Source organism: Chelonoidis abingdonii, chromosome 7 (genome assembly GCF_003597395.2).
Source record: "Chelonoidis abingdonii isolate Lonesome George chromosome 7, CheloAbing_2.0, whole genome shotgun sequence".
Classification (NCBI taxonomy): Eukaryota; Metazoa; Chordata; order Testudines; family Testudinidae; genus Chelonoidis; species Chelonoidis abingdonii.
In genome coordinates, this window is record NC_133775.1 from 105,612,048 (window position 1) to 105,639,735 (window position 27,688).

The window sequence follows — 27,688 nt, forward strand, 5'->3', positions numbered from 1 at the left end:
AGGGTTCAGCCAAACGTGCGACCCACAGTCAGGGCTCTTTAAAATTCTACCTGTTCTGTAGGGAAGTGGCTTCTTTGTTCCAGGAACATAGTGTTATTCAATGAGATTCATTGTGCAACTGGAATGTTAAGGTCCAAGATTTGTGACTGCAATTCATGGGGGAATTAACTTTCAAATGGTGTCTGGCACAACCTTTAACTCCTGGAAGTTGACCTGGGTCCTCAGCTTTGACCTCCAAATGAGGCTGACAAGAAACAGACAGGGAGACCGGAAACAGTGTCAGGTCGTTCAGTGTCATGGTTTCAAATAATTATCTTTTATTACGAGAGACTCGTCAGATTGCTCACACTGTGGCAAGAATTTAATAATAAAAGGCACCGGGAAACATTCAGAGGTAAAAAGAGTTCTCAGCCTGCGAGATCTAACCATCTCCTGTGAGTGAGTCTGGGACCTGCTCCATAAAAACCCCAACTAAAACAAAACAAAATCGAAACACCACAACAGCTTCAAAAAAAAAGCAACCAAGCGCTTGTCTATGTCACATGCACCTTTCTGAGCAGGAGCGTCACCTCCACATTGAACAGAGCTTCCCTGGTGGAGCAGGGCTGGAATTTAAGAGTGCCAGAGGCAGTGATGGGAAGTGACATGGGGGGACGTGTAATGTTTTGGCTCCAGCGGAATCACAACAGCAAGATCAAATAAAAATACCACCACCAAACACGTCAGCACCAAAAGCTAACTTTAAAGCGTGGAAAACACAAGAACAATACAATCACTGAGCAATAATAAAGCATGTAGCATTTTCAAACCTTTATTTTTAGAGGGGATTTTACATGATGGTTTTTTTTTAATTTGTGCGTTTTTTAAAAACTATTTATGCCCAATTATTCATAAATTCAAGCCCTGGGAATTTAAATTTTGCCATTCTGGATCTTCAGTGTCTATCCCACTCCCTTCTCCATCCTCCCTAACAGGAACTAAAATCCAGCATCCCAAACTTTCACCACCAATTGCTCCGCTAAACTTTGGAAAGCCCAATCTTCTAATGTCCTCTGGATACATCTTCCCTCACTTGCTGTCTGAAAATCAGGGAGTTAATCCTCTGGGATGGCTTTGCTCTACTTTGAAAGATCTGAAGAACATGTTAGTAAGGAGTTTGAAAAAAGAATCAAGAGCGGATAAGAAGAGGGAGTAGCTATTTAGCACAGGAACAGGGTTGGTTATTCTAATGTTGTCGAATCAGAGAGCAGAGAATACACCGAAATGGATGAGTGAGCAGAGTATTCTAGTGGTATTCGTTAGGCTACTAACAATAAGTTGTTGTCTCTTTTAGCACCGTTAATATACGTTTAGATCTATATTAGCACCTTGTCCCCAGGGGAAAAAACAAAACAAAAAAGGTTTTAAAATAAAAGGAAACAGGAGGTAAATAAAAGAGGAGGCAACAGAGAAGGAAGCTGCTGGCTTAGATCACGAGGTCCTTGTCAATGTCCTCTGCAAAAGGAAAGAGAGAAGAAGTTAAGCAAGTCTTCACTAATATTCAGACTGTGCTATATGTAACCCAGGCTAATGCCGTGTGGGTCTTTGTCCCCCTCGAGTGGTTACACCACACAGAGACGTTAATGGCTACTACTGCCTTCAAGCTATCAGACTCACCCCGCTTCTGACTCCTTTCGTGTTGGATAAAACGGCTGGGAAGGCACGAAGGGGCTTTACAGGAGGAGGAAGAGTCCCCAGCACAGGCATTGTGCCCGATGCCCTTTGCAAGCTCTGGCACAGGTGTGACGGAGGGCAGAGCTGGTCATGGAAGGGGAGTGTTGGGGGAGGGATCACAGCAGACAGCACAGGGGTGGGCAAACTTTTTGGCCTGAGGGCTGCATCCGGTTTCCAAAATTGTATGGCGGGCTGGTTAGGAGAGGCTGTGCCTTCCCAAACAGCCAGATGTGGCCCAGCCCCTGCTCCCTATCCGACCCCTTCTGCTTCTCACCCCCTGATGGCCCCCCCAGGACTCTTGCCCCATCCAAGCTCCCTGCCCCCTTACTGTGCTGCCTGGAGCACCAGTGGCTGGCGATGCTACAGCCTAGAGTGACCAGATGTCCTGATTTTATAGGGACAGTCCCGATTTCTGGGTCTTTAACTTATATAGGCTCCTATTACCCCGATTTTTCACACTTACTGTCTGGTCATCCTACTACAGCCGTGCTACCGAGAGCACCAGGATCTCCCAGCCCTGCCGCCCAGAGCATTGCACCAGCAGCAGGGCAAGCTGAGGCTGTGTAGGAAGGGGGACAGCAGAGGAGGGCTGGGGGCTAGCCTCCCAGGTCAGGAGCTATGGGGTTGGGCAGAAGGGCCCCGTGGGCCGGATGTGGCCCACAGGCCGTAGTTTGCCCACCTCTGATATAGCACATGCTTAATGTAAAGCCACTTTAGCACCCTTCTCCTCTGGAGCTGTGAGTTCTGTGCTGTGAGTTCCCAGGATGGGTCCTTTAGCTCATGTGGTAGAAGCTCCTCCTTTGAGACCCCAATTTCCCAGAAATTCCCAGGTTCTGACTCCACTGCAGATGACCCAATCGGGAGAGTCATTTCACACCAATTTGTTTTTGTGGGGGAGGCAGTGATCTGTTGGGTTTGGGCTAAGCTAAGCAATGACTCCCACAGGCAGATAGTCACTCAGCAATAATGACCTCTAGGCGAGGTTAAGGGGTGGTCACTCAGGTGCTCTCTGAAATAGCAACGGTCGTGTTTGTTGCCTCTGAAGCACTGCCACCTAATCTGATAATCTTCACTCGCACACGCATTCTTTGGGGCCTGTTATTTGCTATGTCTTTGTACAGCACCTTGCACAACTGGGCTCGACCTTGAGGTGCTACCACAGTAGAAATGTTAAATCATAATAAACAAGGCCTCTGTTAGGAATGAATTATCCCACTCCCTTTAAAGCTTACGTTGAAGCCTTGGGAGTTCATTGTGCCGAGCATCATCAGCCTAATGAATCCTGTGCGATTCAGGAGAGACACACCGTCCTTATTAAATAGGACGAGCGGTAATACGAACTAGATCCCTCAGTTCACATCCGCAGTGTTCACACGGGGCAGTTACGATGCAGAGCACTACCGTGGGCTGCGGTTCCCTCTCCTGTAATCCAAACGGCAGGACCGTGTCTAGACAAAAGCCCTAACACTGACTCCAGAAGAGGCAGAGCTGGGCCAACGCTGAGCACTTTTGAATATCCCACCACGGAGGAACCAATAGATTTTTTTTCCCTGTCCCCATTGCCTAAGCTCCTAGGATATTCCCAGCCCTGTTTGCAGCCAGGGCAGAGGTCACCCCATGTAGAGAGTGTTTTTTTTTGACAACCAGAGGCATTAATTCTATGCGTGCTGTTATTTATTTAGTGCCCAAAGGGTGCCCACCGCTTTCTGGGCAGACAGGGAAAGGACACCCCTCACCAGACTTAGTTAATGGTGCACAAATCTCCCCTTGCATTTGCTGCTGCTTCCTCTTTAGTCCTTGGCCAACTGGGATCTCTGAGAGCTGTCTTCGGACTGGTCCCACCCTTCCCTGCATCCTGCCTGCCCCTTCCTCTTCTGTCCCCAGCTACCGCCGGGGTGGGGACAGCAGCTACTTACTCTCCTTGATGCCGAAGCAGCTGCCCCATTCCTCCAGGGCGATGTACTTGTCATTGTCCAGGTCGCACTCTTCAAAGAAGCGAGTGGTGCAGTGCTCCATGGGGATGAGAGGCGCTCGGAGTGGGGCCAGCTCGGTGTGGGACAGGTACCTGCCAGGAGACCCGAGATGGTCTGAGCCCAGGCCAAAGTACCCCCCAACAATGCACCATAGCCTTTCTCTGCTGATGGGGCAGGAAGCGTCGCTGCCCCTTCCCCGTCCCTGTCTGTGGCTTCTGGCACAGTGGGACTGCTAGGGAGGGGTGAGTGGAAGGGGGCGAGCAGTCTTCACAGTGGCATCCCATGGGACTGCTGTCCCTGCTCAGACTGCTTCTCCCTCTTCCCACATCCCCTGTCCTCCCCTGGGCTCCTCTCCACATCCTTCCACCCGAGAATGCCCTTTGGATCCGCTCCAGCACCCAATGGAGTTCATGAGAGTCCTTCCATTGGCTTCAGTCTGCGCTGGGCAGTGGCTCATGCGGCTCACTCCCTGTCTCCTCCTTGGGGTCTGGCTAAGAGCAATGCCTTCCCTTGGAAACTGCCCAGCCGGTGTTCAGGGACCTGATTCCCTCAAGCGCTTGCTGGCCACCTGAGCCATCCAGCACTATCCTGACAGCAACTCAGAGACACGGGTGTTTCTCCTATGACAGCCTAGCATGCTGGGGCACAGTAAAGGCAGACATGGAGCAAGGAGCTCAGAGGGTTAATGCTGGCTAACAAAGCTCCCCCTCTGCTCCATGTATTTATAGAGCCTTGTCATCTTCATCTTCACGGCAGGGCTTGGCATCCTTTTCCTTGCACAGCCCGTTCCTTCCGGCTAGCCTGCCTGAGCTGTGATCCATCGCCATCTGGATCTAAGCCAGGCCTCTCCCCAGCAAACTCTGCTAATTGAGCCTTGAATACCTCAACCAGGCCAGTCCTGAGCCCCCTGGCCTGGCTTGGCTAGTTCACTACAACCCTAACCTACCCCTGTCCTTCGTGCTCCTGTGCTCCTCTGGAGCACAAAACACCTGCACCCATGTGCTGTGGGTCTGTGATGTGCACAGACACTCAGGGGCTGGGATAAAACCGAGAAACTCATTGCACTTGTGACTTGATCTGAGTGTGAGCCCAGCAAGCTGGCAGAGAAAGGCCAGGGAAAGGCCTGGCCCTGGGTGGGAGGGGAGTTCCGTACCCGTCAATGGGATGCTGGTCCAGCTGGCCAAATTGCCAGTGCACAGGGAAGATGTACATGTTGTAGTTCTTCTCAAAGTCCCGAGCCAGCAGCTCGACAGTGTGCTCGCCGGCTTCCAGGCGCTTCTCGTTCTCGTGGATCTTCTTCACCTGTTAAAGCAGAAACCTCGTGAAGCTGTCTGGTGGCTGAGGCTAGGAGCATGCCTCCTGGACAGAGCCGCCGGAGGCGGGGTCACTGGCAGAGGGGGACAAAGAGGCTGGCTGGGCAGGGAATTGCTCTAGGAAGATGGAGTGCTGACGAGCAAGAGAATTACTAGTGTGTGTGTGAATGGGCCGTGGGGTTTGAATTCCTCACTAGGGTGGACTTTGTGTGCATCCACCAGCCTGCAATTAAGCTGAGATTCAGGGGTGCACCAGCGTGTGCTGGCTGGAAACCACCTTTACACTAGCGTGTGCAGAACTGGGCTGTGTATGCGCAGAGTGGGGCTTCCTGCAGGCACCAGGGCACACGGGATTGGGTCACCACTTCACCGGGGCGGGTTCCCCACACGTCCGCTCACCTTGAGCTTCTGCTTCTCCGTCAGCAGGTTGTTGTCCTCGTCCCGCTCGTACAGGGTGACCAACACGTTCTTGAGCCAGTCGCGCATGCGCAGGGGGAACTCGGTCAGCTCTGTGTCCAGGCAGGGAGGAATGTCTGGAACCCAAGTACAGAGCCATCAGCGCGGTGCTCGGCCCAGGTCTCTCCCCTGTGGAGCCCTGCCCAGCTTCCCGAGTGGGACCGGAACCTTCCCTCGGCTGCAGTCGGCATCGGTGCATGGAGCGGAGCTGCTCCCACCCTGCCTCTTGGAGCAGGACGCCCATTCAAGTCGCCTCCTCTGCCTTTGAGCCGCTGGGAGGGGCTTCACCTCGGCTCTGTTGTTTGCTGTGGCCTGTTACAGTTTATGTACCCGGCTGTTTTGCTGCTGGGTTCGTGGTTGAATTTCTTCCCCCTGGAGCAGCACCACTGTCTTGGGCACACTCCACCTCCCTCGGGGCTGCTGGGACCAAACCTGCCATTGAGCCCCAGTGCCGGAGCCCATGAATGATCCAGCCATGGTGGCAGAAGGGGAAGTCTCCTCTAATTCCACCACAAATCTATGGGCTCTGTGCGAAAACCACCAGGGGAAAATCCTACTGCAGGAGGTCAGACTAGATAATCATAGCAGTCCCCTCTGCCCTTACTTTAGGAATCCATCAACCTGGTGGCTCTGTGCCTCCCACAGTCAAGCTAGCGTGAGCCTGCATTCTGTTTGCAGCTAAACCGCATCCCTTCCCCCCTTGCTTCCCATCCAGCCACCAGAAAAGTTGCCTGGGGCTTTAGTTTATTCACTTGAGCTTTCTACTGCCCCTACTATGAGATGCTGTGAGGGAGTCTGCTGCCTGCAGGGGACAAGGACACTGAGGGAAGCAAAACACGCCAGCCGCTGTGCTGACCAAGCTTGTTTTGGAAAGAGCAAACCACCGATTTATTGGCAAGCTGCAGACACCTGGGCCGGGGGGAATGGGAGAGGTGGTAGGAAAACTCTTTGTATTTAAAAACAATTCTACAGTTCTTCTTGATCAGCCCCCTGCTCCCAGGGATGTCTCCTGAATGTCTTCTCCTGCTTGAGGGGTCTGCCAGCTCCTGCCACTTATTTCCAAACCCTCGGTCTGCTCCCTGCCAATTGATTGCTGTGGAATTTATTCTGCCACCCACAGAGGATTGAGGATGATCAAGCAGGGAATGAGCAGCAGGAGCAGAGGAAAATCTGATGGCGTACAGATTCCATTCTCCTGCAGTGGTCCCTTGTGGCTAAAGAACATGCAGATAAATGTAGAGAATTGATCATCTGACATCTGGGTTTTTTGCTAAAGAGATTCAGCATCCCTCCATCAGGTGTCAATGGCCCTAGGTAGTTTCCAGTGTCCTTAAATGTCTGTGAGTTTAGCACCTGGCTCCTGTGCAAAACAGCAGGTCCCTACGTGCAGCCCATGTTGGCTGCTGGTTCTTTGGGCACCAGAGCCTCACTTTGAAACTCCCACTATCAGCAGGTAGCTGGTGCTGCTCCTAGAAACTCCAGCAAATGCAAATCAAGGTGCTTTCCGATACAGCCCTGTACACGAAGGGTCTCTGTATGGAGCAGTGTGTGATGAGCAGCTGTCTACAAGCCTTCCCACCCCTGCCCCCTGAATAACACCAGCTGCAAGAAATCCAGCAGCATATGGCTTAAGAGAGAAGCACTGGATAAAATACAGAGGCCTCATTGTCACCTGGAGTTCTCTGCTGAATCATACTCCTGAGCGGTCTCCTGTGCTCTGCTATTTGCTGTCTAGCACTGAGACACCTTGACCACTATAAGGCTGTTATGCAAGTGATTGCTCAGGAGAGGTGGGCAGGGCAGGTCTGGACAGATCCTGGTTTGCATCTGAAATGGGCATTCCAGGATGAAACAATCTGCTCCTGATAGGCCACCCGTGTTTCAGAAGTGTTGAGCCAGCAAAACGCTTAGCAGTGGGGCTTGTCTAGTGATTGCAATTCCCTCTGCCCTGGCAGCTCCAGTGAGTCTGCAGGCCGCCTTCCCCTTGCATTACATTGTCCCTAGGGCTGGCTGCACTGGTTGTGGGGCCTGGGTACGTGGGCCGGTCACGGGCCAGGCTTGGACGGTGGGTGGGACCAAATGGAGAGCACCAGCCTGCAGGGCACGTCGCACTGTTCTCAGCGCCTGTTGCATGTGCTTCTGAGATCAGAGGCTGGGGAGACATGGTGCTGCCCGTGATTGATCCCAGTGTCCTTTCCAAGGATAGATCAGCGGTAGGAAAAAGCACCACCCTTAAGACCAAATTCTGGCCATTTCCCTGGGAGGAATGCTGGCGCCAGGCTGTAGTGGCCACACAAAGGTACGTCAAGCTCTTGTACCTGTGCTGGGCAGAGGCAGGGGGCCCAGTCCAATGACACTTATTGCTGCTTCAGAAATGAGTAGCAGAGTCCTGGTCACATCCCCAGCCTGGCTGGTGCTGCATGCTGGGGCCAGGGAGTGCCACAGGCTGGCGGATTCTGCCTGGGTCCAGGGCGGGTGCCCAGGGGGGCTGAGGGCCAAGGAGGGTCCCAGAAAGCTCTCCTTAACTCTCATGCAGGAGCAGCCAGACAGTACTGGGCAGGGAAGGTGCTGATGGCTAGGCTGTCACGGTGGTGGAACTGGACGCGAGTACCCATTTAGCATCAGGAAACGCTGCAGGAATGTATATTCTCCTGGCAGTCCCTGTCTGCTTTCACACTGAGAACTGGGGAGAAATTCCTGACCTCAGCCCATTCAGTGGGGCAAGCCCCATCGGGGCCTTAAGTGACAGGGCACGTGCTATCTCATTAAAAGGCAGGATCAGGAACCCTTGTCATGAACAGATGATTGGCCCCCATCAGCCCTGACTGTGGGACCACTCCCCTTAAATGGTTACCTCCTCTCCCAGCTCATGGGTTCTAGTGGTGGGACGGGGAAAGGTCTTTCCTGCAGCCCCTTTGCCCTTTCAGGATTTGATTAGAAGGCAACAGCTGATCCCTGGCCTGTGTGTGCCGGACACCGGGAGCCTATACTCCAGCACCATGGACGAGCTGCAGGGTTGCAAGCCAGACAGTGGAGACAACTGGTTGCTGAGCAGCGGGTAGATGTGTCGTAGACACCTGTTAGGAGCTATGCGGGGGCCGGTTTGCCTCCTTGCTGGTGCAAACTCACATTTGCAGGGCCCGATGTAGTCCAGGTGGAGCTTGTGTCCCTTCTTGGTGCCCTCCAGGGTGCACTTGGTGGCAAAGAAGTGGCAGGAGGAGTCATAGGTCTTGTTGTCAGTGCCACACACCTGTGGGGAAGGGGAACAGAACATTAGAGAGACTCCCACGAGTCAGCCTGGCAGATTCTTGGCTCTGACATCTTCTCTACAGGAACGAGTGCGAGGCAACGAACTTATTTCAGATAGACCACCAGACTGGGGATTACTGACCGGGGCCACATTCAAACCCGGGACCTAGGGAGACGACACCATCTCCCATGCTCAGTCTCCTAAGCCATTCAGGGCCTCAGACTGGTCACCATGTGATGTACAGGCAGCAGCTCGGCTTCTTCCATCCTTGTCCTCCTTAATAGCACTTCATTTCTCTGCTCACCTTCTCGAACAGGCCAATGCTGGGTGGGCAGGTGGAGGGGTCTTGGCACACACACATGGGGATGTTGTTGTCGTCCACCTCACAGATTTTGCCATGCTTGCAATGATGGTTCTGGCAGGGATCTGAAAGACAGTGGGAAAGCAAAGCTGGATCTGAGCCCAATCCCCCATCAGGAGGAAGGGGCAGATGTCTCTAGTCCCTGGGCTGGGATGCTGCAGAGCAGAGTGGGGAGTGGGCAGGCGGGGGGTCACTTACTCTCAGCGACAATCTCCTCCACATCCTCGGTGGGCTCCTCAAACTCCCCGACCTCCACCTGGACGGGATTGACTCCGACAGGCTCCTGGAAGACAGATCAGCTCAGCCCTAGCTGTATTCTGATTGGCCAATGGGATACGGCGCATGGTCACTATGGCCAGAATTAGCATGGGAACTCAGAGAGTGACCAGATTTGCAGTGCTGGGTGCTGAGCTAACTGGAAAATCTGACCATGTGCCATTTAGCAGGTCCCACTGACAGAGCGGGGGAGGGGTTCCACACCAAGGCCGAAGTCTGGACAGATGATTTACGGCTGGTGATGGGACAATAGATGGGGAGGGCTCTGAGTTACTACAGAGAATTCTTTCCCAGGTGTCTGGCGGCTGGGTCTTGCCCACATGCTCAGGGTCTATCTACAGGGGGGATATGATAGAGGTATATAAAATCATGAGTGATGTGAAGAAAGTAAATAAGGAAAAGTTATTTATTTGTTCCCATAATACAAGAATAAGGGGCTACCGAATGAAATTAGTGGGCAGTAAGTTTAAAACAAATAAAAGGAAGTTCTTCTTCACACAGTGTACAGTCTTCTTGTGGAACTCCTTGCCTGTGGAGGTTGTGAAGGTTAGGACTATAACAGGGTTTAAAAGAGAACTGGATAAATTCATGGCAGTTAAGTCCATTAATGGCTATTAGCCAGGATGGGTAAAGAATGGTGTCCCTCGCCTCTGTTTGTCAGAGAGTGGAGATGGATGGCAGAGAGAGAGATCACTTGATCATTGCCTGTTAAGTTCACTCCTTCTGGGGCACCTGGCATTGGCCACTGTCGGTAGACAGGATACTGGGCTAGATGGACCTTTGGTCTGACCCGGTACGGCTGTTCTTATGTTTTTATGATTGCCAGTGGGCAAACTACGGCCTGTGGTCTGGATCCAGCCTACCAGCCATTTTAATCTGGCCCTCGAGCTCCCACTGGGGACCTGGGTCTGAGGCTTGCCCTGCTTTGGCACTCCAGCTGGGGAGCAGGGTCGGGGGCCGCTCCATGTGGCTCCTGGAAGCAGCAACATTACCCCCCTCCGGCTCCTACACATAGGAACAGCCAAGGGGCTGCACTTTGCACGCTGCCCTCTCCCCAAGTACCGCCCCCAAAGCTCCCACTGGCCGGGAACCATGGCCAATGGGAGCTGCAGGGGCGGTGCCTGGGAATGGGGCAGCAAGCAGAGCTGCCTGGCTGCGCCTCTACATAGGAGCCAGAGAAAGATCATGCCACTGCTTCTGGGAGCCGCTTGATGTAAGCGCCGCTCAGAGCCTGCACCCCCTGAGTCTCTCCCCATGCCTCAACCGCCTGCCCCAGCCCTGATCCCCATCCCACGCTCTGAACCCCTTGGTCCCAGCCCAAAGTACCCTCCTACACCCCAAACCCTTCATCCCCAGCCAGACCCTTTACCCCCGCTGAACCCTACCTCCCTGCTCCAGCCCAGAGCCCCTTCTGCACCCTGAACTCCTCATTTCTGGCCCCACCCTGGAGCCCACACCCCCAACCAGAGCCCTCACCCCCTCCTGCACCCCAATCCCAATGTCGTGAGCATTCATGGCTCACCATACAATTTCTAGTCCCAGATGTGGCCCTTGGGCCAAAAAGTTTGCCCACCTCTGCTTTAAACCATGCTTTGAGCACGTCAGTAACTCAACCAGAGGTTAGGGGTCTGTGAGAGGAGCAGGTGGGCGAGGTTCTGTGGTCTGCAATATGCAGGAGGTCAGACAAGATGATCATGATAGTCAATTCTGGCCTTAAAGTCTCTGAGTCTAGAAGCAACTGGAGGAACTCTTCACGTGCTGCTCATACGCCACAAAGCCAACAATAGACTCTCAGGGTGGTTTCCTCTCATGGCATATCACAGCATGAGAGAGGCAGAGCCAGTGCCCTGCATAAGCAAAGCAAAAGAGAGCTGAAAGGTCGGTGACCTTGTGTTTTGTGCTAGGTCTGGAATTTATAAGCCAGTGTAGTTGACAGCTCTCAGCAGAGGCCAGGGTGGAAAAGACCCATTTCCTGCCTTCAGGGGGTTGGACAGCTTTGCCCTTGCAGCCCAGCCAATCCAAAATAGGCCCTGAGAAGACGTGACCTTCTGGGTCAAGTGTATGTATGTCCAGTGAAGACCCTGTGGGAATGGGAGCAGTGGTGCTGGGACAGGAGGAAAGGGGGCAGACGGTGTACAAGAGAGAGGCAATGCTGTGACATTTCATACCTCGGTTGTAGGATCCTCCACTACTTCAATCTCGTCTGGCAGGGCTTCCTGCTGGAAAGGAGGAAGAAGGGGGAAAGTGCTGTCAGAAACGTGACCTCCCCTACATCTCACATCTCCTGCCCCACTGTCCCCTTTGCACAGCCAAACCCAGAGCCTCGTGCGGACCGGTCAGCATCCTCAGGAAGGGGAACCCTGCCAGCTGGGGAAGCTATGAAACGGTGATACCTTTTGTCTCTGTTCCCTGCACTTTTGCACTTCTACGCGCTCTGTCTGTATGCAGAGAGGGCAGATGTTTGGTACTCAGAGCTGTGCCCGGCCCTTGTTTGCGTTGTCAATGCACAGCGTCACCAGAGCCAAATGGGATCTCTCCTGATGGAGAGAGGCAGCCATTCCTGCGTCATTGACATGGGAGGCAGCCATTTCTCACTCCTTGCTGAACTGCAGGAATTCTTGAGCTCTTGGTTAGTTTAATACAAATATCGTGATGCCCAGTCGGCAGAGGATGAGTAGGGTCTGTGTCAGAGCTGTGCCAGATAAGAGTTTGGCTTGAAAAAAAGCCTCCCCCCTCTGTTGCCCTCCATGCAGCTCCAGCCCCACTCTCCAACGCAGAACAAGGATACTCATCCCAAAGGGTCCCTGCCTGGGAAGAGGCATTTGGTGGTGTCAGTGAGGCCCAGTCCCCTCCCACACAATTATTAATTACTGTTATTATGCATTAATTCCTTGCATTGCAATAAGAGCCCTGGTCACAGAGCAGGATCCCATTGTGCTAGACGCTGCACTGCACAGATGACCAGAAGGAGGGTCCCTGCCCCACAGAGCTTGCAATCTCAGCTAACTATTCACTTCCTCTCACTCAGCGCTCTGGCAGCAGCTCCCTGCTGGCAATGCCTCACCACATGCACTCCCCCCACCCAGTGGCAGAGTGCCAGTTCGTGGAGAGCCTGCGCTTGCAGGCCAATGGGCTAATAACATTCGTGCCTCCCAGCGTGGGGAGGTGAGAGGGGCACCTCCCTGGGCAGCTTCGCTTGGATCTTTGCTTTACTAGTGAAGATCTTCTTAAAATCTGCCCTACCTCTGACTTCACACGGGGCAACAGGTTTCTCTAAAGGCCACTGTTGGAGCACAGCTTGGGCTAGATGCCCTAGTGGACTGGGTTACTGAATCTGAACTAATGTCTTAGGAGTTATGCCTGGCTGAGGACGTTCCAGCTCCTTTGACTCACAGTCTGACTGTGCTGGAATTTCAGGTGCCCTCCCTCCCGTGTGGCTCCTGGATCCAAAGTGGTACTGTTCGGAGCAGATCCTGATGGAACGCGCATCGGTCTTCTGATCCCTTAACCCTTCACCAGATGTCAGATGGCCCATAGCCATTTCTGCTTATCCAGAAGGAGCATTTTCTCTCGCTTCCCAGCTATGCCTGGTTATTTCATCCAGAATCAAAGGGGTTAATGTCCGTGTATTCCTACTTTTTGGCCTAGGCCCTGATTTGGGCTGCACCTTCTGTGAAATCTTCTTACTCTAAGGCGTGAGTTTGTGCAGGGGCTTAGAAGGCACATAATCAGTAAGTATGCCATTCCCGAGGGATTCTGGTCTGTTCTCTCACTGGCTTTGGTTCATGGCTTCATTCTAAACCTCCAGCAAAATAGCTCCATGGCTTCCTTCCCTGTGCAATGGTATAGAGGGAGCCAGGAAAGCATTTCATAGGAACCAGTAGATAAAGATCGGGCGGTGACCATAGCACTGCAAGGATATGGGTGATGGTTGAAGATCAGTTAGGATCCCAAACCTATGGAAAAATGGGCCGTGAGGTTCACATTAGCTCCACCAGCCGTGGAAAAGGGAGTCACAGTGGAGCAATTGCAGTGAGGGTCCATTCAGTGCCACGATGCAGGAGACAGAAGAGGGAGCTCTATAAAAGAAAACCACCCAATACAGGATGTGCCGTGGCATTTAATGGGGAGGTGTAAGTTAACAACCTTCTACTGGTGGCAGTGCCCGCAGTGGGAGCCTGGTTCAGGGACCACCCATTCTGGGAAGGGAAGCTGGTAGGATGAGGATCAGGCACAATACTTACAGGTGTTGCCAGCGCCTTGCCAGCTAGGCAGATAAGGAAGAAGATCCAGGCCCGCATCTTTCAATGAAGCCTGGACAAATGGGAAAGAAAAAGAACAAGAGTTAGATGTCAGCATTACAGAGTGAAGCTTTATCACCTGCAGAATTCACTGCATGAGGGCATCTGGGTCACTGATTCCCCGGGCTGGGTCTGGAGAGAGCTTGGATGGAAGGTGGAAAAGGCCTTCGTGATCTAAGAGTCCTGCTAATAACCATGATTTCATGTCTGCAGTGTTTTTCATCCAAGGATCTCAAAGCACTTTACAATTATACAATGGCCAATTACATTCATGGGGAAACAATTTTTTTTTTAATATTCCTGCAAAAAAAAATGTTGGCTTTTGGGTGAAAAATTGAAATCAAAAACTGTCTTCAGTGGGGGGAAAAAAATGGTTTTGGAACACTGAAATTTTTATGGAAAAAATGTGGTTGGGTTTTTGGTTTCTATTTTTTTCCTTGAAACATCAGAAAATTGCAATCAGAATGAAAATCGTCAGCAAATATTTATTTTGGGAAAAAGTTGTTTTTCATTGAAAAAGATTAGACCAGCTCTAGGTATAGCATATAAAACTTCACACAGCATCATATATTGTTCCATTCAGAGAAGAGAAATTGGGGAACAAAGGAGGAAGAATAAGTCAGAGTGTGACAGAATGAGAGAGGGAGAAAGAGAACACTCCAGAATGAAGCTCTAACCTGTTGTGAACCCTATAAAACTTTTCCAGAAGTTTCAGAAGTTTCAGGAAGTCCCAGAATTCTCTAAGTTCTTCTCTCTCTACAAGTCATTAGGCCTCAAACCTACCCTGAAGATGTCTACCTTCAGGATTGCAGTAGTGCCCTTTATCTTAACAGTCAAACGAATCAATCTTGACTGCCTGCATGAGTCAATGTAGGCAAATCGATATCCACCCTTTCTCCTATAAAAGATATTGGAGGACTTACAGTATCTGCGTCTCTCTTCCAAGAGGGGTCAAGGGACATCAGCCTGGGACTCAGTCTTTGTGCATGTATCTCAGATAAGTTCATGAAGGCTCCCCATTATTTTCCAGGGACCCACCATTGCTCACTCCCAGGACTTGTTTACACAGGGAGGGTGAATTTGAAGCACACCAGTTGCTCTGTACTCCCAGGATGGGCACTCTCACTGCACACTAGAGCCCCCTCGGGTGGGTTACCTTACTACACTTCCAAAGCGCACTAAGCTAATGCGCACAAAGGAGCTCGTAGTGCACCAGAGGAGTGTCCCACAAGGAGTCAGTCTGGATTAGCGAGTGCGCACCAGCTACTGCAGGCTTCCCCCCCTCCGCCCCCCATTGACAAGCCCTTAGCCCCCTCGGTGGGCTCCCGAGGCACTTTCTGCGCTCCATGCACCAGCACAAGCTGACTCCCAGAATGAACTGACTGCCAAACATGCAGGGGCTCCAATATCCTGTCTGTGACAGTCCCCTGCACTATTGAGAGGAGAAGCTGAGCCCAGAGCAGGCCTGGAATTCAGCAGCTGAGGACAATGGCAGGGCATTCTCTGCTCTGACCCTGTCTGCATTAGCAGCCAAACCATCGCCACTCTGTTTGAAAAGACCCTGGGCTGGGGCATCGCCCAGATCATTTTCTTTTTGTACACAGGGCCTTGGTGTTTGCCGAGCACGGCTGCCGGTGTGTGAGTGGAGGCAGCTCACCCAGTCCCTGTGTTCCTAGAGGGCTGAGATCTTTGTTACCACTCTTATCAATTTATCTCCTGCTGTTGCATTGAGGCCTGCAAACTGCCTGGCCTCACCCTGCTGAGTACCTGTCCCAGGCCTTAGACAAACAAACCGAGGGAAACCCAGGAGACTGATGCCCTCTGTTGATCCTCAGACTGTTAGAGCAGGGACTGCAGCAGTGCAGGCTACCCCCTCCCCCCACGCTGCCCTGTCCATGAGCCTCAAAACTGACTCAGTGAGACTTTGAGAGGACTCTGTGTTGTGTCCCGCACGGGGGGCGGGCTTGACACCAGCTTTTGCACCCTGCAGATGCTGGGCTGCTCCAGGGACCAGAGTGGTGTAAGTTGGAGCTGCCAATGGGCCTTCATGCCACCCAGAATGTCCACAGTGCTCCGTGCTATGGCTCTGCCCCCTCCTCCGCTCACCCTGCTGCTCCCAGCCCATTTCTTCACTGGGGCTTGCACTGGGGACAATGCAAGGCTGCCCATGGTGACCCTACGCAATGCTTGCTCTGGGGGAAGTCTCCCAGGCTGCTTGCAGGCGCTTTGCAGCCCCTATCCACAGCTGGAATGGACTGAGCAGAATCCATAAGAGTAGGAGGCAGAATCCTTACCCTCCTCCTTAGGGCTGAGAGGGGAGATCAGGGTCTCAGGGCCATTCAGTGCTTGGCTTCTCTGCAGGGCCTGCCAATAGGAGGCCAGTTAGTGCCAGCTGCAGTGAGTTTTGTTTTAAATCCATCCAAAGCAGGAGTGGCAGTTGGTGAAATCAATCGATCCTTGTTTCACCCTCCTGCTTCCTGTGTGGAGGGATCAAACCCCTCTGAGTGTTGAAAGGAGATAGTGGAAAGGAGAGGCTGGGTGCTTAATATGCAGGCAGAGTCCTCGCGCTTGGTGGTGGGACGGAGCAACAGTGCGAGCCAAAGTTCCTGTCGCCACCTCCCTCTCGTGAAAGCAAAAAACCCAGCGTTTGTCCGGCGCCTTCCAAATCGCTTTCCTCCTGGCTTCCCATCCACCTGTCTCTGCTGGCACATGTCTAGGTTATGACGCTCTGAAAGAGAACTCCCCCCAGTAACGGGCAGAGAATTACCCAGAATAAAAGTTTCCAAGCTGGTTCTCAGCCCTTATCTACACTGGTGCCCACCATCACTTCGGCAAATCCGCTAGAAACCCCCATTTGCACTGCTGCAACCTAACCCTGCCTGCAACAGGGATACACTGCACCAATACAAACCCCAGCCAAGGGGAGCTTGCTTACATGGGGGGGTTGGAATGGTGTGTCTGAACCCATGGCCATCAGTGGCTGTAACTGGAGCTAATCCCCAGGGTAAGTGAGAGGCGAACAAGTCCTTTGTTTTAGGAGGGGACAATCAAGAGTCTTTCTCAATGTCTGTCTGTCTTTTAGCAGCTAGGGGATGATGGCTCCTGCTTAGTCCTGCCCTGCCAAAAACCTAACGGCCGAAGACCCATCTAAGCAAGGCTGGCTTAACTCAGAGTCTATTGCTTTTTTCTTGCCTAAAACAAAGTTGGAGCATCTGCCTTTCCTAAAAAAGAGAAGATGGGATCTCGCAGAATTACACTGAGCTGTGCCTTCATTGCCCAGAAAAGCACTCTCTGCTATGGCTCACTGCTTAGCTAAATGTAGCTGCATGACTATTCAATTCACCAATGCGTTACTCCAGCTGGGATCACTTCACTATTCCATTGGCCGAAGAAGAATGCCCTATAAATTCCCAATACACAAAACGATATCTCACCTATCCACAGACCGGCCTGTTTTCATGCTCTTTAAAATGCAGGACATTTTAGCTACAGGTATATTGAAAGCTATTTAAAATAGCATGCAGGGCTGTAGCTTAAGTGGGAAAACTGGCTGAGCATGTACTATTTCACAATTTACAGACCGTTCCATATTTTACACAGACGTGACAGAGGTATATATATACTCCCCACCTGGGATACAAGAGTGCAGTGTAATGTGGATTTCGGTGGGCCTGGAAGGTACACTGCACAGTAGCCAATGGATATAGCACAGCAGCTGACATTTCGGTATCCGAGGCTCTTGTGCTGAGAAGCAGGCGGTGGGGGGAATCTATTTCCTGTGGCTTGGCTGCTGCTTAGTGCATACAGGGTCCTCCCTCCACCCCCATCCTCCTGTTCTGTACACCAAGTCCCTTCCTCTCCCCTTTATTTGCTCTGGAGGCTGCTGAAAGCTCTCCCCAGTGGCTGCCAAGACCTGAAGCTGAGGTCACTAGTTCTTCCCCTTTTGATGGGCATTTTGGGTGGAAAAGTACAGCCGATAATGGCTGTTTCCCCCATCGCCGCCGTGCCCTGGCTTGTGAGGGCTTTTCTTGTGTGTCTCCTAACAGGGGCTGTTTGGCTTGGAAGTTGCCTTTTGCTTCATTTCTGTCTCAGGCATGGAAACTTCACTGTGTGAGCAAAGAGGAAGGGGGAGTTGAATGGGGAGAATGGACTTGTGTTAAAAAATTGCAGCCCCCAAACCAACCTGGATTGCATGTAGATCATGTCCCCATCTCTAAACCCGGACAACAACAGGGGATTGTGCTGAGCTGGGGTCTTTGAATCGGATGCTCACTAGAAGCCAGGAGACGCTCTGAGGTCGCACTGTTGTGTTTGGAGGAAGAGGTAACTTGAATAAATTCTCCAGGAAAACAAGCACAGCATAGACGTCTCGCACCAGAGGAAAGAAAACAAGTTTATTTAAAAAACAAAATTAAAATAAACTCCCAGCCTTCGAGAGGAGCTGCAGTGAGACTTTGCCCTGAGGACTTTTCAGGGTCTGGAAGACCCGAGCGCCTTTGCAGTGTGATGAATGGCGCTTGCTAAATGATGAGTGGGATGGATCACTTGATGATTACCTGTTCTGTTCATTCCCTCTGAAGCAGCTGGGATTGATCACTGTCAGAAGACAGGATACTGGGCTAGATGGACCTTTGGTCTGACCAATATGGCCATTCTTATGCGGTAATATAGCCCCTCGGCAGCAGTTCAGTGGCTCTGCACTCCGAGGTTTTCCACCACGGTGTGAGTCCATGCAGGATACTTTCCCAGTTTCTCTACCTACCATGGAGAGGACAGGAGCAGCACAATCTTCTTTGCAGGGTCTCAGGGTATCTATTCATCCCACCACGTCCAATGCATGTTCCTGTCTCCAGTAAATTCCGCACTGGGTTTCAGCAGATGGTGATGCTGAGACTGTGACAAGACTCTGAGGACAGGTCAAGGTGAAGATGACTTGAAAGCCCTCATGAGATGAGAGAGGATCTTCTGAAAAAGCCTGAGGGGCATCCCAGGAGCTCAGTGACCTGGGCTACCATGAGAGACCTGACAGGAATCCCTTGCTCTGAGCTGGCCCTGGTTGGAAGTGCCTTGAAGCAGCAGAGGGAGAGAGACCCTCACAGTGTTCGGCATTCACCTCTCTGAAGTATTTGGATTTGGCATTTCTGGGCTCCGCACTTGCACTTCACTCTCCTCAGCCCTTAGGACCGGGCATTAGAGGCAGAGGTGAAGGGATGTAGCACAGGGATACTTTGGAGGGGATAAAACAGGGCTGCTGCAGAGATCTAGCATTTCGAAGGCTCCGTTCCCACCCAGTCCACAAGGAACAAATGAAGAAAAGGAAGCTGATCAAGCAGCATCACACATAGAACTGCCTGGGTCAGACCAATGGTCTCTCTAGCTCAGTATCCTCTCTCTAAGAGTGTCCCATACCAGAGCTTCAGGGGAAAACACCAACAACCAGGATCCCTTCTCTCCCCCCAGCATTGCTGCTGAACTCCAGGTGGGCCTGGGAAGAAGATGGTATCACCTCCTGTGAATTTCAATGGCTGACCCACACAAAGGGCTGCCCAGAGAATTCAGGGGACCTGGGGTCTTTGGCAGTGGGGGGCCCCTGCGGCCGAATTGCTGCCAAAGACCCGGCACTTTGGTGGTGGATCCAGGGGCGGAAGGACCCCTTGCCACCAAATTGCCACCAAAGACCCTGAGCGGAAGAAGCTCCGGGGGCCTGGGCCCCACAAGGAGTTTTCTGGGGCCCCAGGAGTGAGTGAAGGACACTGCTCCAGGGGCCCCGAAAAACTCTTGGGGGGCCCCTGCGGGGCCCAGGGCCTGGGGCAAATTGCCCCACTTGTCCCCCTGTCTGGGCGGCCCTGCCCACACCCAGCACTTATCCAGGATCACCAGGCCTCTGTTGCTCATGAACAAGGCTGACTTCCTGGCAGCCGTGGTCATGACTTGCTGAGCTGCTCATCCAGAACAACTGGCACCATTCCTATTGAACCAGCTAGGCTATATTTGAATGTCATCATAGAATCATAGACTATCAAGATTGGAAGGGATCTCAGGATGTCATCTAGTCCAACCCTCTGCTCAAAGCAGGACCAATCCCCAACTAAATCATCCCAGCCAGGGCTTTGTCAAGCTAGGCTTTAAGGAAGGAGATTCCAACCCCCCCGCCCTCCCAGGTAACTCATTCCAGTGCTTCACCACGCTCCTAGTGAAAACATTTTTCCTAATATCCAACCTAAACCTCCCCCACTGCAACTTGAGACCATTACTCCTTGTTCTGTCATCTGCCACCACTGAGAACAGTCTAGATCCATCCTCTTTGGAACCCCCTTTCAGGTAGTTGAAAGCAGCTATCAAATCCCCCCTCATTCTTCTCTTCTGCAGACTAAACAATCCCAGTTCCCTCAGTCTCTCCTCATAAGTCATGTGCTCCAGCCCCCTAACCATTTTCATTGCCCTCTGCTGGACTCTTTCCAATTTTTCTACATTCTTCTTGTAGTGTGGGGCCCAAAACTGGACACAGTACTCCAGATGAGGCCTCACCAATGTTGAATAGAGGGGAATGATCATGTCCCTTGATCTAATGGCGATGCCCCTAATGTTGCTGAAGTCTGGGTATAAACAAGCCCGACTGGCTAATTGACAAGGTGTTGGGGCAGCCAAAGCTAAAAATGGCAGGAGCCCCTGGATGAATTTATTCCCTGAATCTTGTCACAAACCCTCATTTTGTTGTTACTGTTTATGGTGTTTATTACTGTGGTGAACCGAGAATGGGGCCGTGTTGTGCTGGGCACGGTTCAAACCCAGCACAGCTGAGATTCCAGGAGCCTGATTCCGTGCTCTGACTCTCAGGAGGTGCAGTCCAGGAGTGGCAGATGGAGAAGAGAGGGGCAATGATGGCCAATGGCTACGTTTGCACCTCCCTTGGGCTGGGCTGCTCCTGGATCAGCCAGGGCTATTCTAATTCACAGCAGCTGCCGTGCATGGCGGCCTATAATCTGCTCTGCAGCTCAGAATAGCCAAGCTCTGGACATGCTCCCACTTTCCATGACACACTTCCTCTCGTCCCTGGCCATGCCCCTGTCATGCCCCTATGGGAGCTGCACAGCAGGGCCACCTCTGTTGGCCTCATGCTGCCCCTGTGCTGGGGAGACTCCTCTGCAGTTCAAATCCCCTCTACTCCACAAGGTGGCAGAAAGGTTTGGGGGAACCAGGGAAGAGGCAGAATCTGTCCCATTGTCTTTCAATTTGTCCACAAAATTTACTGCTGCCTTCGTGCTGGGGATCAGAAATGTCTGTTTGCCTGTCTGCCTTTCTCAAGTGGCTGTTACTACAATATCTAGGTGCTCTGCATTATCATCTTGTGGCAGCCCTGTATTGTCTCCCCGCTTGGCCTGGTTTCACTCTTTCTCTGCTCAGCTGGACCCATTTGGCCTCCTCAGGACTAGCACCTCCCCTCATCCTCATCTCTAACAGATCCTGCCATTCTCCTGACCCTCACCACCCCTCTTTGCTGCTGCCACTGCTCCCTAGACTTCATTCTCCTACATGCTTGAATTTCTCCATCCATCTGCCACAGTCCTGGTCCCACAGGGCTGCACATTCCAGATACTTCCCTTTCTTTATTTACAGAAAGGTAGTGTGGTCTAGAGCCTAGGACACTGGACTGGGACCCAAGAGATCTGCTTGCTATTCCAAGCTCTGCCATTAGCCTACTGTGTGATCTTGGGCAAGTCAATTCACCACTCTGTGCCTCAGTTTCCCCTACCCTCTGTGGGGCAGACTGTTTTATTCTGTGTCTACACAATGCCTAGTGAAATGAGGTCCTTGATCTCAGTTATCATAATATAAAGGATAATACACTTGTGCTATTGATGCCGGATTTTTTTTTTTTATTGTGAGGGTTTTATTTTACCAGCAAGAGCTGTGCATAAACCAGGATTTTGCTAGTGAAATATCATCACTGTTAAATCCTGAGCGTGAGCCCTAGCTCTTAACCTCGGATACCTTACATTAGTGAGGAACTAGGCATAGATCCTACTTGTTCATCTAAAAAGACAGTCCTATATTCCTCCCTGGGAATGTTACTTTAGGAAAAGAAGGGGATCAGGACTTGCTCTGCTAAACTCAGGCAATGCTGACTGCTCTGTATCCGCTCAACCAAACCTCTAACATAACTCATCAGGACTAGCCATGAGACTGTGTCCTCATCTTTCCTAACCTGAATCACAGCTGCCACGTTTCACTCCTGAGGTGGCTGCACTTTGCTGGTTGGCAGAGTGACTCCAATAGATATAATGCATATAAAGCACTTTGGGTCAAATTTACCCCTCTCTAACACAAGGCCTAAACAACACCTGGGTCCCACTTAAACCCTTGATAAAGCCATTTGGATAGGAGTCACCATGTAAAGATACGATCATCATTAGCTTAGCTCTCTCCTGAACCAATCATCTTTCTTTCGCCATTGTTTGAAATCTATGCATACTGCAAATAAAGTTGGAAGAGCACAAGAGTTTAGAGGGACAAGGCTTCCACTAAGGCAACTTTGTCTTGGTGTGAGGTCACAGAATTCACCCCCAGATGTGGGAACTCTTTGGAGGCTGGCCTCTACCTCGTTGGTGTGTTTTTGTTAGCTCATAACAGAGGCTAGCACAGAAGTTGCCAGGCTCTTTATCATCTGTTCTGTCTAACAGACCCTCAAACTGGAGGTACCTCGGAAATCTGCAGGCACTGGGCCAGCAAAAGAGGTTTGGTGATGGAAGGGCAGAGTCTCATGGTCAGGAACAAAAATAAATCCACATATCACTTCAAATTAGGCTCAAAACGGCAACTCCTTTACTGCTTTGAAGCAGCTCAGTTTTTCAATTCTATGTTATGTTCTAGTTTCTTTGGTTTGTTGATTTTAAAATAATCAAAAATCTTCCCCCTGTCTCTCTCCCATTACATCCTGAAATACGGGGTAGATTCTACACTGCATTTATTTTATATTGCTTTCGGACAAACTCATTTTGCCCTGAGTTCTCTTCAGAAGCAAGTGACTCTGAGGAGATAGAACCCAAGTATCTCTTGCCCCCCTCTGCCTCTCCTCTCTGGATGTTCCCCTGGAGGACCAGAAGGAACATCGGGGGGCGGGACAGCTGGACAGCTTTTCCAGAGGGGAGCCACTTGGAAGCTGTGACGTAGTCCATGTGGCAGACGCCCTGCCTAGGCCAAGGTTACATAAGTCCCATAGGATGCCACGTTTAGTTCTGGGTGCGGGGAGGAGAACGGTGCTGCTCAGCCTATGAGAGGACTCCCCCTGGAGTCCAGTTCAAGATATGCAGACAGGACAGAAAATCCCAACCCTCCTCCAGGCTGAATGAGTTCCTCTACGTGATGCACCAGTTTAGTGCTTTGAATAAAATCTCTCAGCGCCTGCCCCTGCTCCATTGACAGTCCATGGGAGTTTTGGCATAGAGCTCAGTGGGAGCTGGAGCTGGCATTTGGTGAGCCTGGAATTGATCATCTGGCTGGGTTTCTTGACCTGGGGCAGCCCCCCTCCCCATACACACACACTCCACTCACATAACACAGACTAGTCTGAGTGCAGGCTGGAGTTACAAGAACAGCATTGACATCTGTGGGCAGCAGTCTCCAGCTGATAGCTCAGGATCCCAGGTGAGCTGCTAGGGACTAGGGAGGTTGTTGGTTAATGTATGGTTTGATGGTTCCATTTTTTGCAAACTGGATGATCAATACATTTTAGAAGTAACTGCAGTTCAATTCCATCTTCTGGAACAGCTAAGAAACAGATGAATGTAAAGCTATATATCTCCATTCTCTGCTAGTGATGTCCTTCAGGAGCCTAGGCAAACCTATTGCTTTTATAGCATATACTGCAGTTGTGGCTGAGATGAGAGAGTGTGGTCTAGTGGTTAGAGAAGGCTAGGTTAGTCAGGTGATATGGGTTTCCTTTCTGACTCTGCGCCAGATTAGCTTTGTGATTTTGGGCAAAATCATGTTAGCCGCTCCCTGCCTCAGTTTCCTCTCTGTAAAATGGTGATAATAATACTAACCTCCCTTTCTCAAGCTCTTCAGGGTCAGCATATGAGAGGTGCAAGATATCATGGATTGTGTGTTCCTAATACTGCATTAGTATTTGTTAGTGATCAACGGCTCTGCAGTGTCTACAATAAATTGCAGCTCCTCAGATCAAATAAAAGGGGATGAAGATACCAGTGAAAAAAGGCCAGTATATTGAAGTATAGCCAGACCAAGCACGTCAAGATACAGGAGGAAAACAACCATTACATAAACATAATGGGAGCACTGTGAACCCACCGTGGTAGCAGAGCCCGAGCCATGCAAACAAGGCTCTTTTCAATTTGATTTAACAGATCGGTTCTGGGATAAAACCAGGGTTAGACTGTCGCTGGTTTGCCAGTAGTTCTGATCAGGTCCCTGTTCAGACCCCATGCCACCAATGCCAGCCAGCCCAGCTGTTCCATTTGGGGCTGTCAGCACTCAGCACCAAATCTCAAGAGAGAAGAAGCAGGAAATTGGGGTTGGATGGAAGCTGGGATGATTCCCAACACCTGCAGAAACTCACTCCAACTTACCAGCACACTCACCCCTGCGCTACACTTAGAGCCAGGGGGAAAGGCGGCAGCTACATCCTCAGATTAAGGCTGACAAATGGCTTGTCCATAAACAAAAAAATTGTTCTGCTATAGGGATACCAGAATAGTTAAAGCGGTACAAACCCTCGAGTGTGGATGCAGGAATACTGGGATAATGGTGCTTTAAAAGGCATAGCTTATTCCTCTTTCCTTACAGGAATAAGGTGGAACAGTATAAGCACCTTTATCTTGATGTAACTTTGTCCACATGAGAGGTTGTGCTGATTTAACTAGTTCAGTAGAAAATTGCACCCCCTTGTGGGAATAGTTAAATTGATCCCAAAACAGTGTAGACCAGGCCTGGGCTATCAGTCAGGTGGAATTAATAGCCACTCAGTTTAGCCATGGCTTTGGTAATTGAGCCAACTGTGTCACTGCCACACGTAACAGTGACTTGTTAATTTCTCTTGAAGCACGATTGAAGAGAGGGTTTGAAAGCAGCCCGGGTCAGAGAGGACTTTCCATGGACCTTGGCAGTCGGACTGTAGAGTGCTCTCAGGAGGCTCACAGCATCATGCAGGATCGAGCCCTCTGTGAGCAACCTCTCTGACTCGGTTGCTTCAGGAGGTAGATGCGATCCGTCTATCAAGCTCTGACACTTCTAGGGCTAGATGAATGGGTTTAGCTTGGAAGAGGCGAAGTCGACTTCTCCACTGTTCATTTTAGCAGGACTCCCTGTGAAGCTGGGCACTACCCAGCATGAGTAAGGGGGCAGAATTGGGCTCTATTTTCTGATCCGTTTCTTGGACTAAGCTACCTCATATAAGGAAACAAAGTAACGTTGAATCCTTCTCCTTGAATTACTGCCCTCTGCCTGGGACACAGTCCCCCGATGAGGCAGAAAATACTCTCATTCGCTTGGGCCAGACTCCTGTCCTCATTCAGACCAAAGGCAGCATTACTAGGCTGGCGGTGTCATTCACTTCAGAATAAAGAGATTTCAGTGCCTATTCCAAAAATACCCAGGCCCTGTTGCCTCCTTAGGCGTTAGAATGAACCAGCTTGCACACGCTTGCAGGAGAAGACTAGAAAGGAGGAAGAGGAGAGATGAAGAGATGGCCTATTAAAGCCTTTTGGATGCTGCACAAAGACAGCCTTGGACTTTGCTGCTTCCAGATAGGGTGACTAGACAGCAAATGTGAAAAATTGGGACAGGGGGTTGGGGTGCGAGGTAATAGAAGCTTATATAAGAAAAAGACCCAAAAATTGGGACTGTTCAGATTTTGGTCACCCTACTTCTAGACAGGTTGCAAAGGCTCAGAAAAACATTCCCCCAAGGTCCCTCTGAACATCCCCTCCCTGCCTTCAGCAGCTTGTCTGAGCGATAAAGACTCTACATCCTGGCTCCAGCAGAGGACCCTGCAAGGGTTTCCATGGGAGCCAGCATTCCAGTGGGGGTGAGTCATGCCAGAGGAGAGGGTTTGCAGGAGGTTGGGCTTGCAAAAAAGTTTGAAAAGTTGGTCCTCCTCTTTCTCTCCTTCCTCCCCCCACCCATCTCCTGCCTCTGCCTATGTGGCAGACAATGCTTTGTTTTAACTGTTTCACAGAACACTGCAGCCATTTATTTCCATTTAAAGCTATTCCCCCCACCCCATCGCTTCCACCTTTCCAGAAGAACAATCTGTTGCAGTTTTCAGTCTGTTCCTTTAGGTTTGTTTTTTTTTTCCGGATGTTATAACTTAATAATAAAGACAAAATATTCAAATTCAAATTCACTGGAAGATCCTGCTCTTCAGTCTGAATGGGAATTTAGTCACCATACAGCTGAATTTTCTTTTCTTTGCAGTAATAATGTGTCCATGCTTCTGAAACAAAGTTTTTCTTCTGGGTTGTGGGGGAGGCAGTTGGACTGCTAAGGCAGCTGCTGCCTTTTAAGGAAACAAGTGGTTTGTTCTTTTGGACAATCATAAATAACAGGAGTGTCTGATCCTTATTTTTAATGCCTCTCAACCGGGCTTTTTTAAAAAAAAACAAAAAACCCAAATTCTGTTTTCTCTCTAGCGATCCCTGTCCTTTACAATTTAGCTAGAATTAAACAAAACTATTAGAGGGATAAGAAGAACCTGACATAATTTCAAAAGCTACTTGGAAGAAAAAGAATGAATAGAATATCTTTCTTTGAAGGAAAAAGAAAAAAGAAGTGAATGTGGTAAAAAAAGTTCAGGAGAACAAAATCTGCGTCTGACGAAGTGGGTATTCACCCACGAAAGCTCACGCTCCAAAACGTCTGTTAGTCTATAAGGTGCCACAGGATTCTCTGCTGCTTCTGTAAACTTTGTTTTTCCAAATGTATGGGACACCAAGGTATCAAATGACAGAACTTAATTAATCGGCACTGATTTATAACTAAATCTGATTCTCAGTGCAATAAATGTGACATGCCTGCAAGCTGGTACTTCACCTCTCGCTAAACAAATAAATAAACAGTTATCTATTTATAGCAACTGAAAAACAAAAGAAAGAACAAGGATGAACTGAACCAGCTCAGAAAAGACTGCAAACTCATATACAGTATTTCTGATCTCATAACAGTTAACACTGTTAATCTGCAACTGAAAGGTAATAAGGTTTTCAGCTCTGGAGGAGAAAGAATGCAGTGAGTTTTAGATAGATAGATAGATAGATAAAGCATTGGTTTATCAACAGAACCAATCATGCCTCCTCTATCTAGGAATAATGGGCAGAACTTTCTGTACCGCTAACAGTTCAGATTCCTGTATTAGATGCTTTGCAGGAATTGACCAGATTAGCAACAATGAAGTGATGAGAAATAATTGAAACAAAGAAAGGACAGGGAGAAAGGTTTTGTGCCATACCTCGCAGACAGGGCAGTAGAGATGAGAAAACTTCAGGCTCTCTGAAGGTCTGAAGGAATCTGAACGTTTTAGAACCAGGCAAGAGGAAACCGTTCAGTGCACTGGGCAGGGTTTCTGTCTCCTTCTCTCCTCCTCCTCCTCTATGTTTTCCAATTCTGTCTCTTGCTCTGCTTCACTTTCTCTCGGGTGGGCTGTCCTAACTCTCCCTCTCCCTTGCTTCCTCCCAAAATGTATTTTGAGTCTACAGCCTAAATTCAAACCATAAGACCAGAGCAATCAGAGGAAAATGGGGCTGTTAGAGGATTCCCAGGGATGCCCATTTTCAGCTGAACCATCGCCTGCAGTGTTGCAATGAGTTTGCCAGTTCTCTGGGGGCAGGCACTGTGTCTATGCCTAGGTTTGTGTAGTGCACAGGACAGTGGGGCCCTCATGCCCCTTGCAGTGCCTACGTTCTTCGGTCATACAAATATTAAAAACTGTTAGTAAAAACATTCCAGTTTGGATCAGTTTGATGGCTTAGTCTATCCTTTGGGATACCTAACGGGATAGAACATGAGGCTTTCTGAGTGCTTGGACGATGTTG

General features: G+C 50.4%; 1 protein-coding gene across 2 annotated transcripts; it reads right to left on the reverse strand.

The window, feature by feature from the left end:
- Nucleotides 1–722: 722 nt before the first annotated feature.
- On the reverse strand, nt 723–27,249 carry SPARC (secreted protein acidic and cysteine rich). Of its 2 annotated transcripts, none has more exons than XM_032771739.2 (10): nt 27,106–27,249; nt 13,587–13,656; nt 11,511–11,558; nt 9,265–9,349; nt 9,010–9,131; nt 8,585–8,705; nt 5,399–5,532; nt 4,840–4,988; nt 3,630–3,778; nt 723–1,494 (listed from the first exon to the last, which is right to left on the reverse strand). In XM_032771739.2, exons 2-10 carry the CDS (start codon nt 13,641–13,643, stop codon nt 1,466–1,468), a joined length of 894 nt encoding a protein of 297 aa, XP_032627630.1. In that variant the 5' UTR covers nt 13,644–13,656; nt 27,106–27,249; the 3' UTR covers nt 723–1,465. The 2 variants fall into 2 exon arrangements, with proteins under 2 accessions (XP_032627630.1, XP_032627623.1); XM_032771732.2 differs by having other exon boundaries at nt 11,511–11,561.
- Between the last annotated feature and the right edge of the window lie 439 nt (nt 27,250–27,688).

What these genes read in the sequence shown, in the direction of transcription:
- SPARC (XM_032771732.2), bottom strand. Translation starts at nt 13,643, where the DNA reads ATGCGGGCCTGGATCTTCTTCCTTATCTGCCTAGCTGGCAAGGCGCTG. An exon ending in TGGAGGATCCTACAACCGAG is followed by an intron (nt 9,350 to 11,510) that starts GTATGAAATGTC and finishes TCTGTCTTCCAG; the next exon opens with GAGCCTGTCGGAGTCAATCC. An exon ending in CTGCTTCGGCATCAAGGAGA is followed by an intron (nt 1,495 to 3,629) that starts GTAAGTAGCTGC and finishes TTCCTTTTGCAG; the next exon opens with AGGACATTGACAAGGACCTC.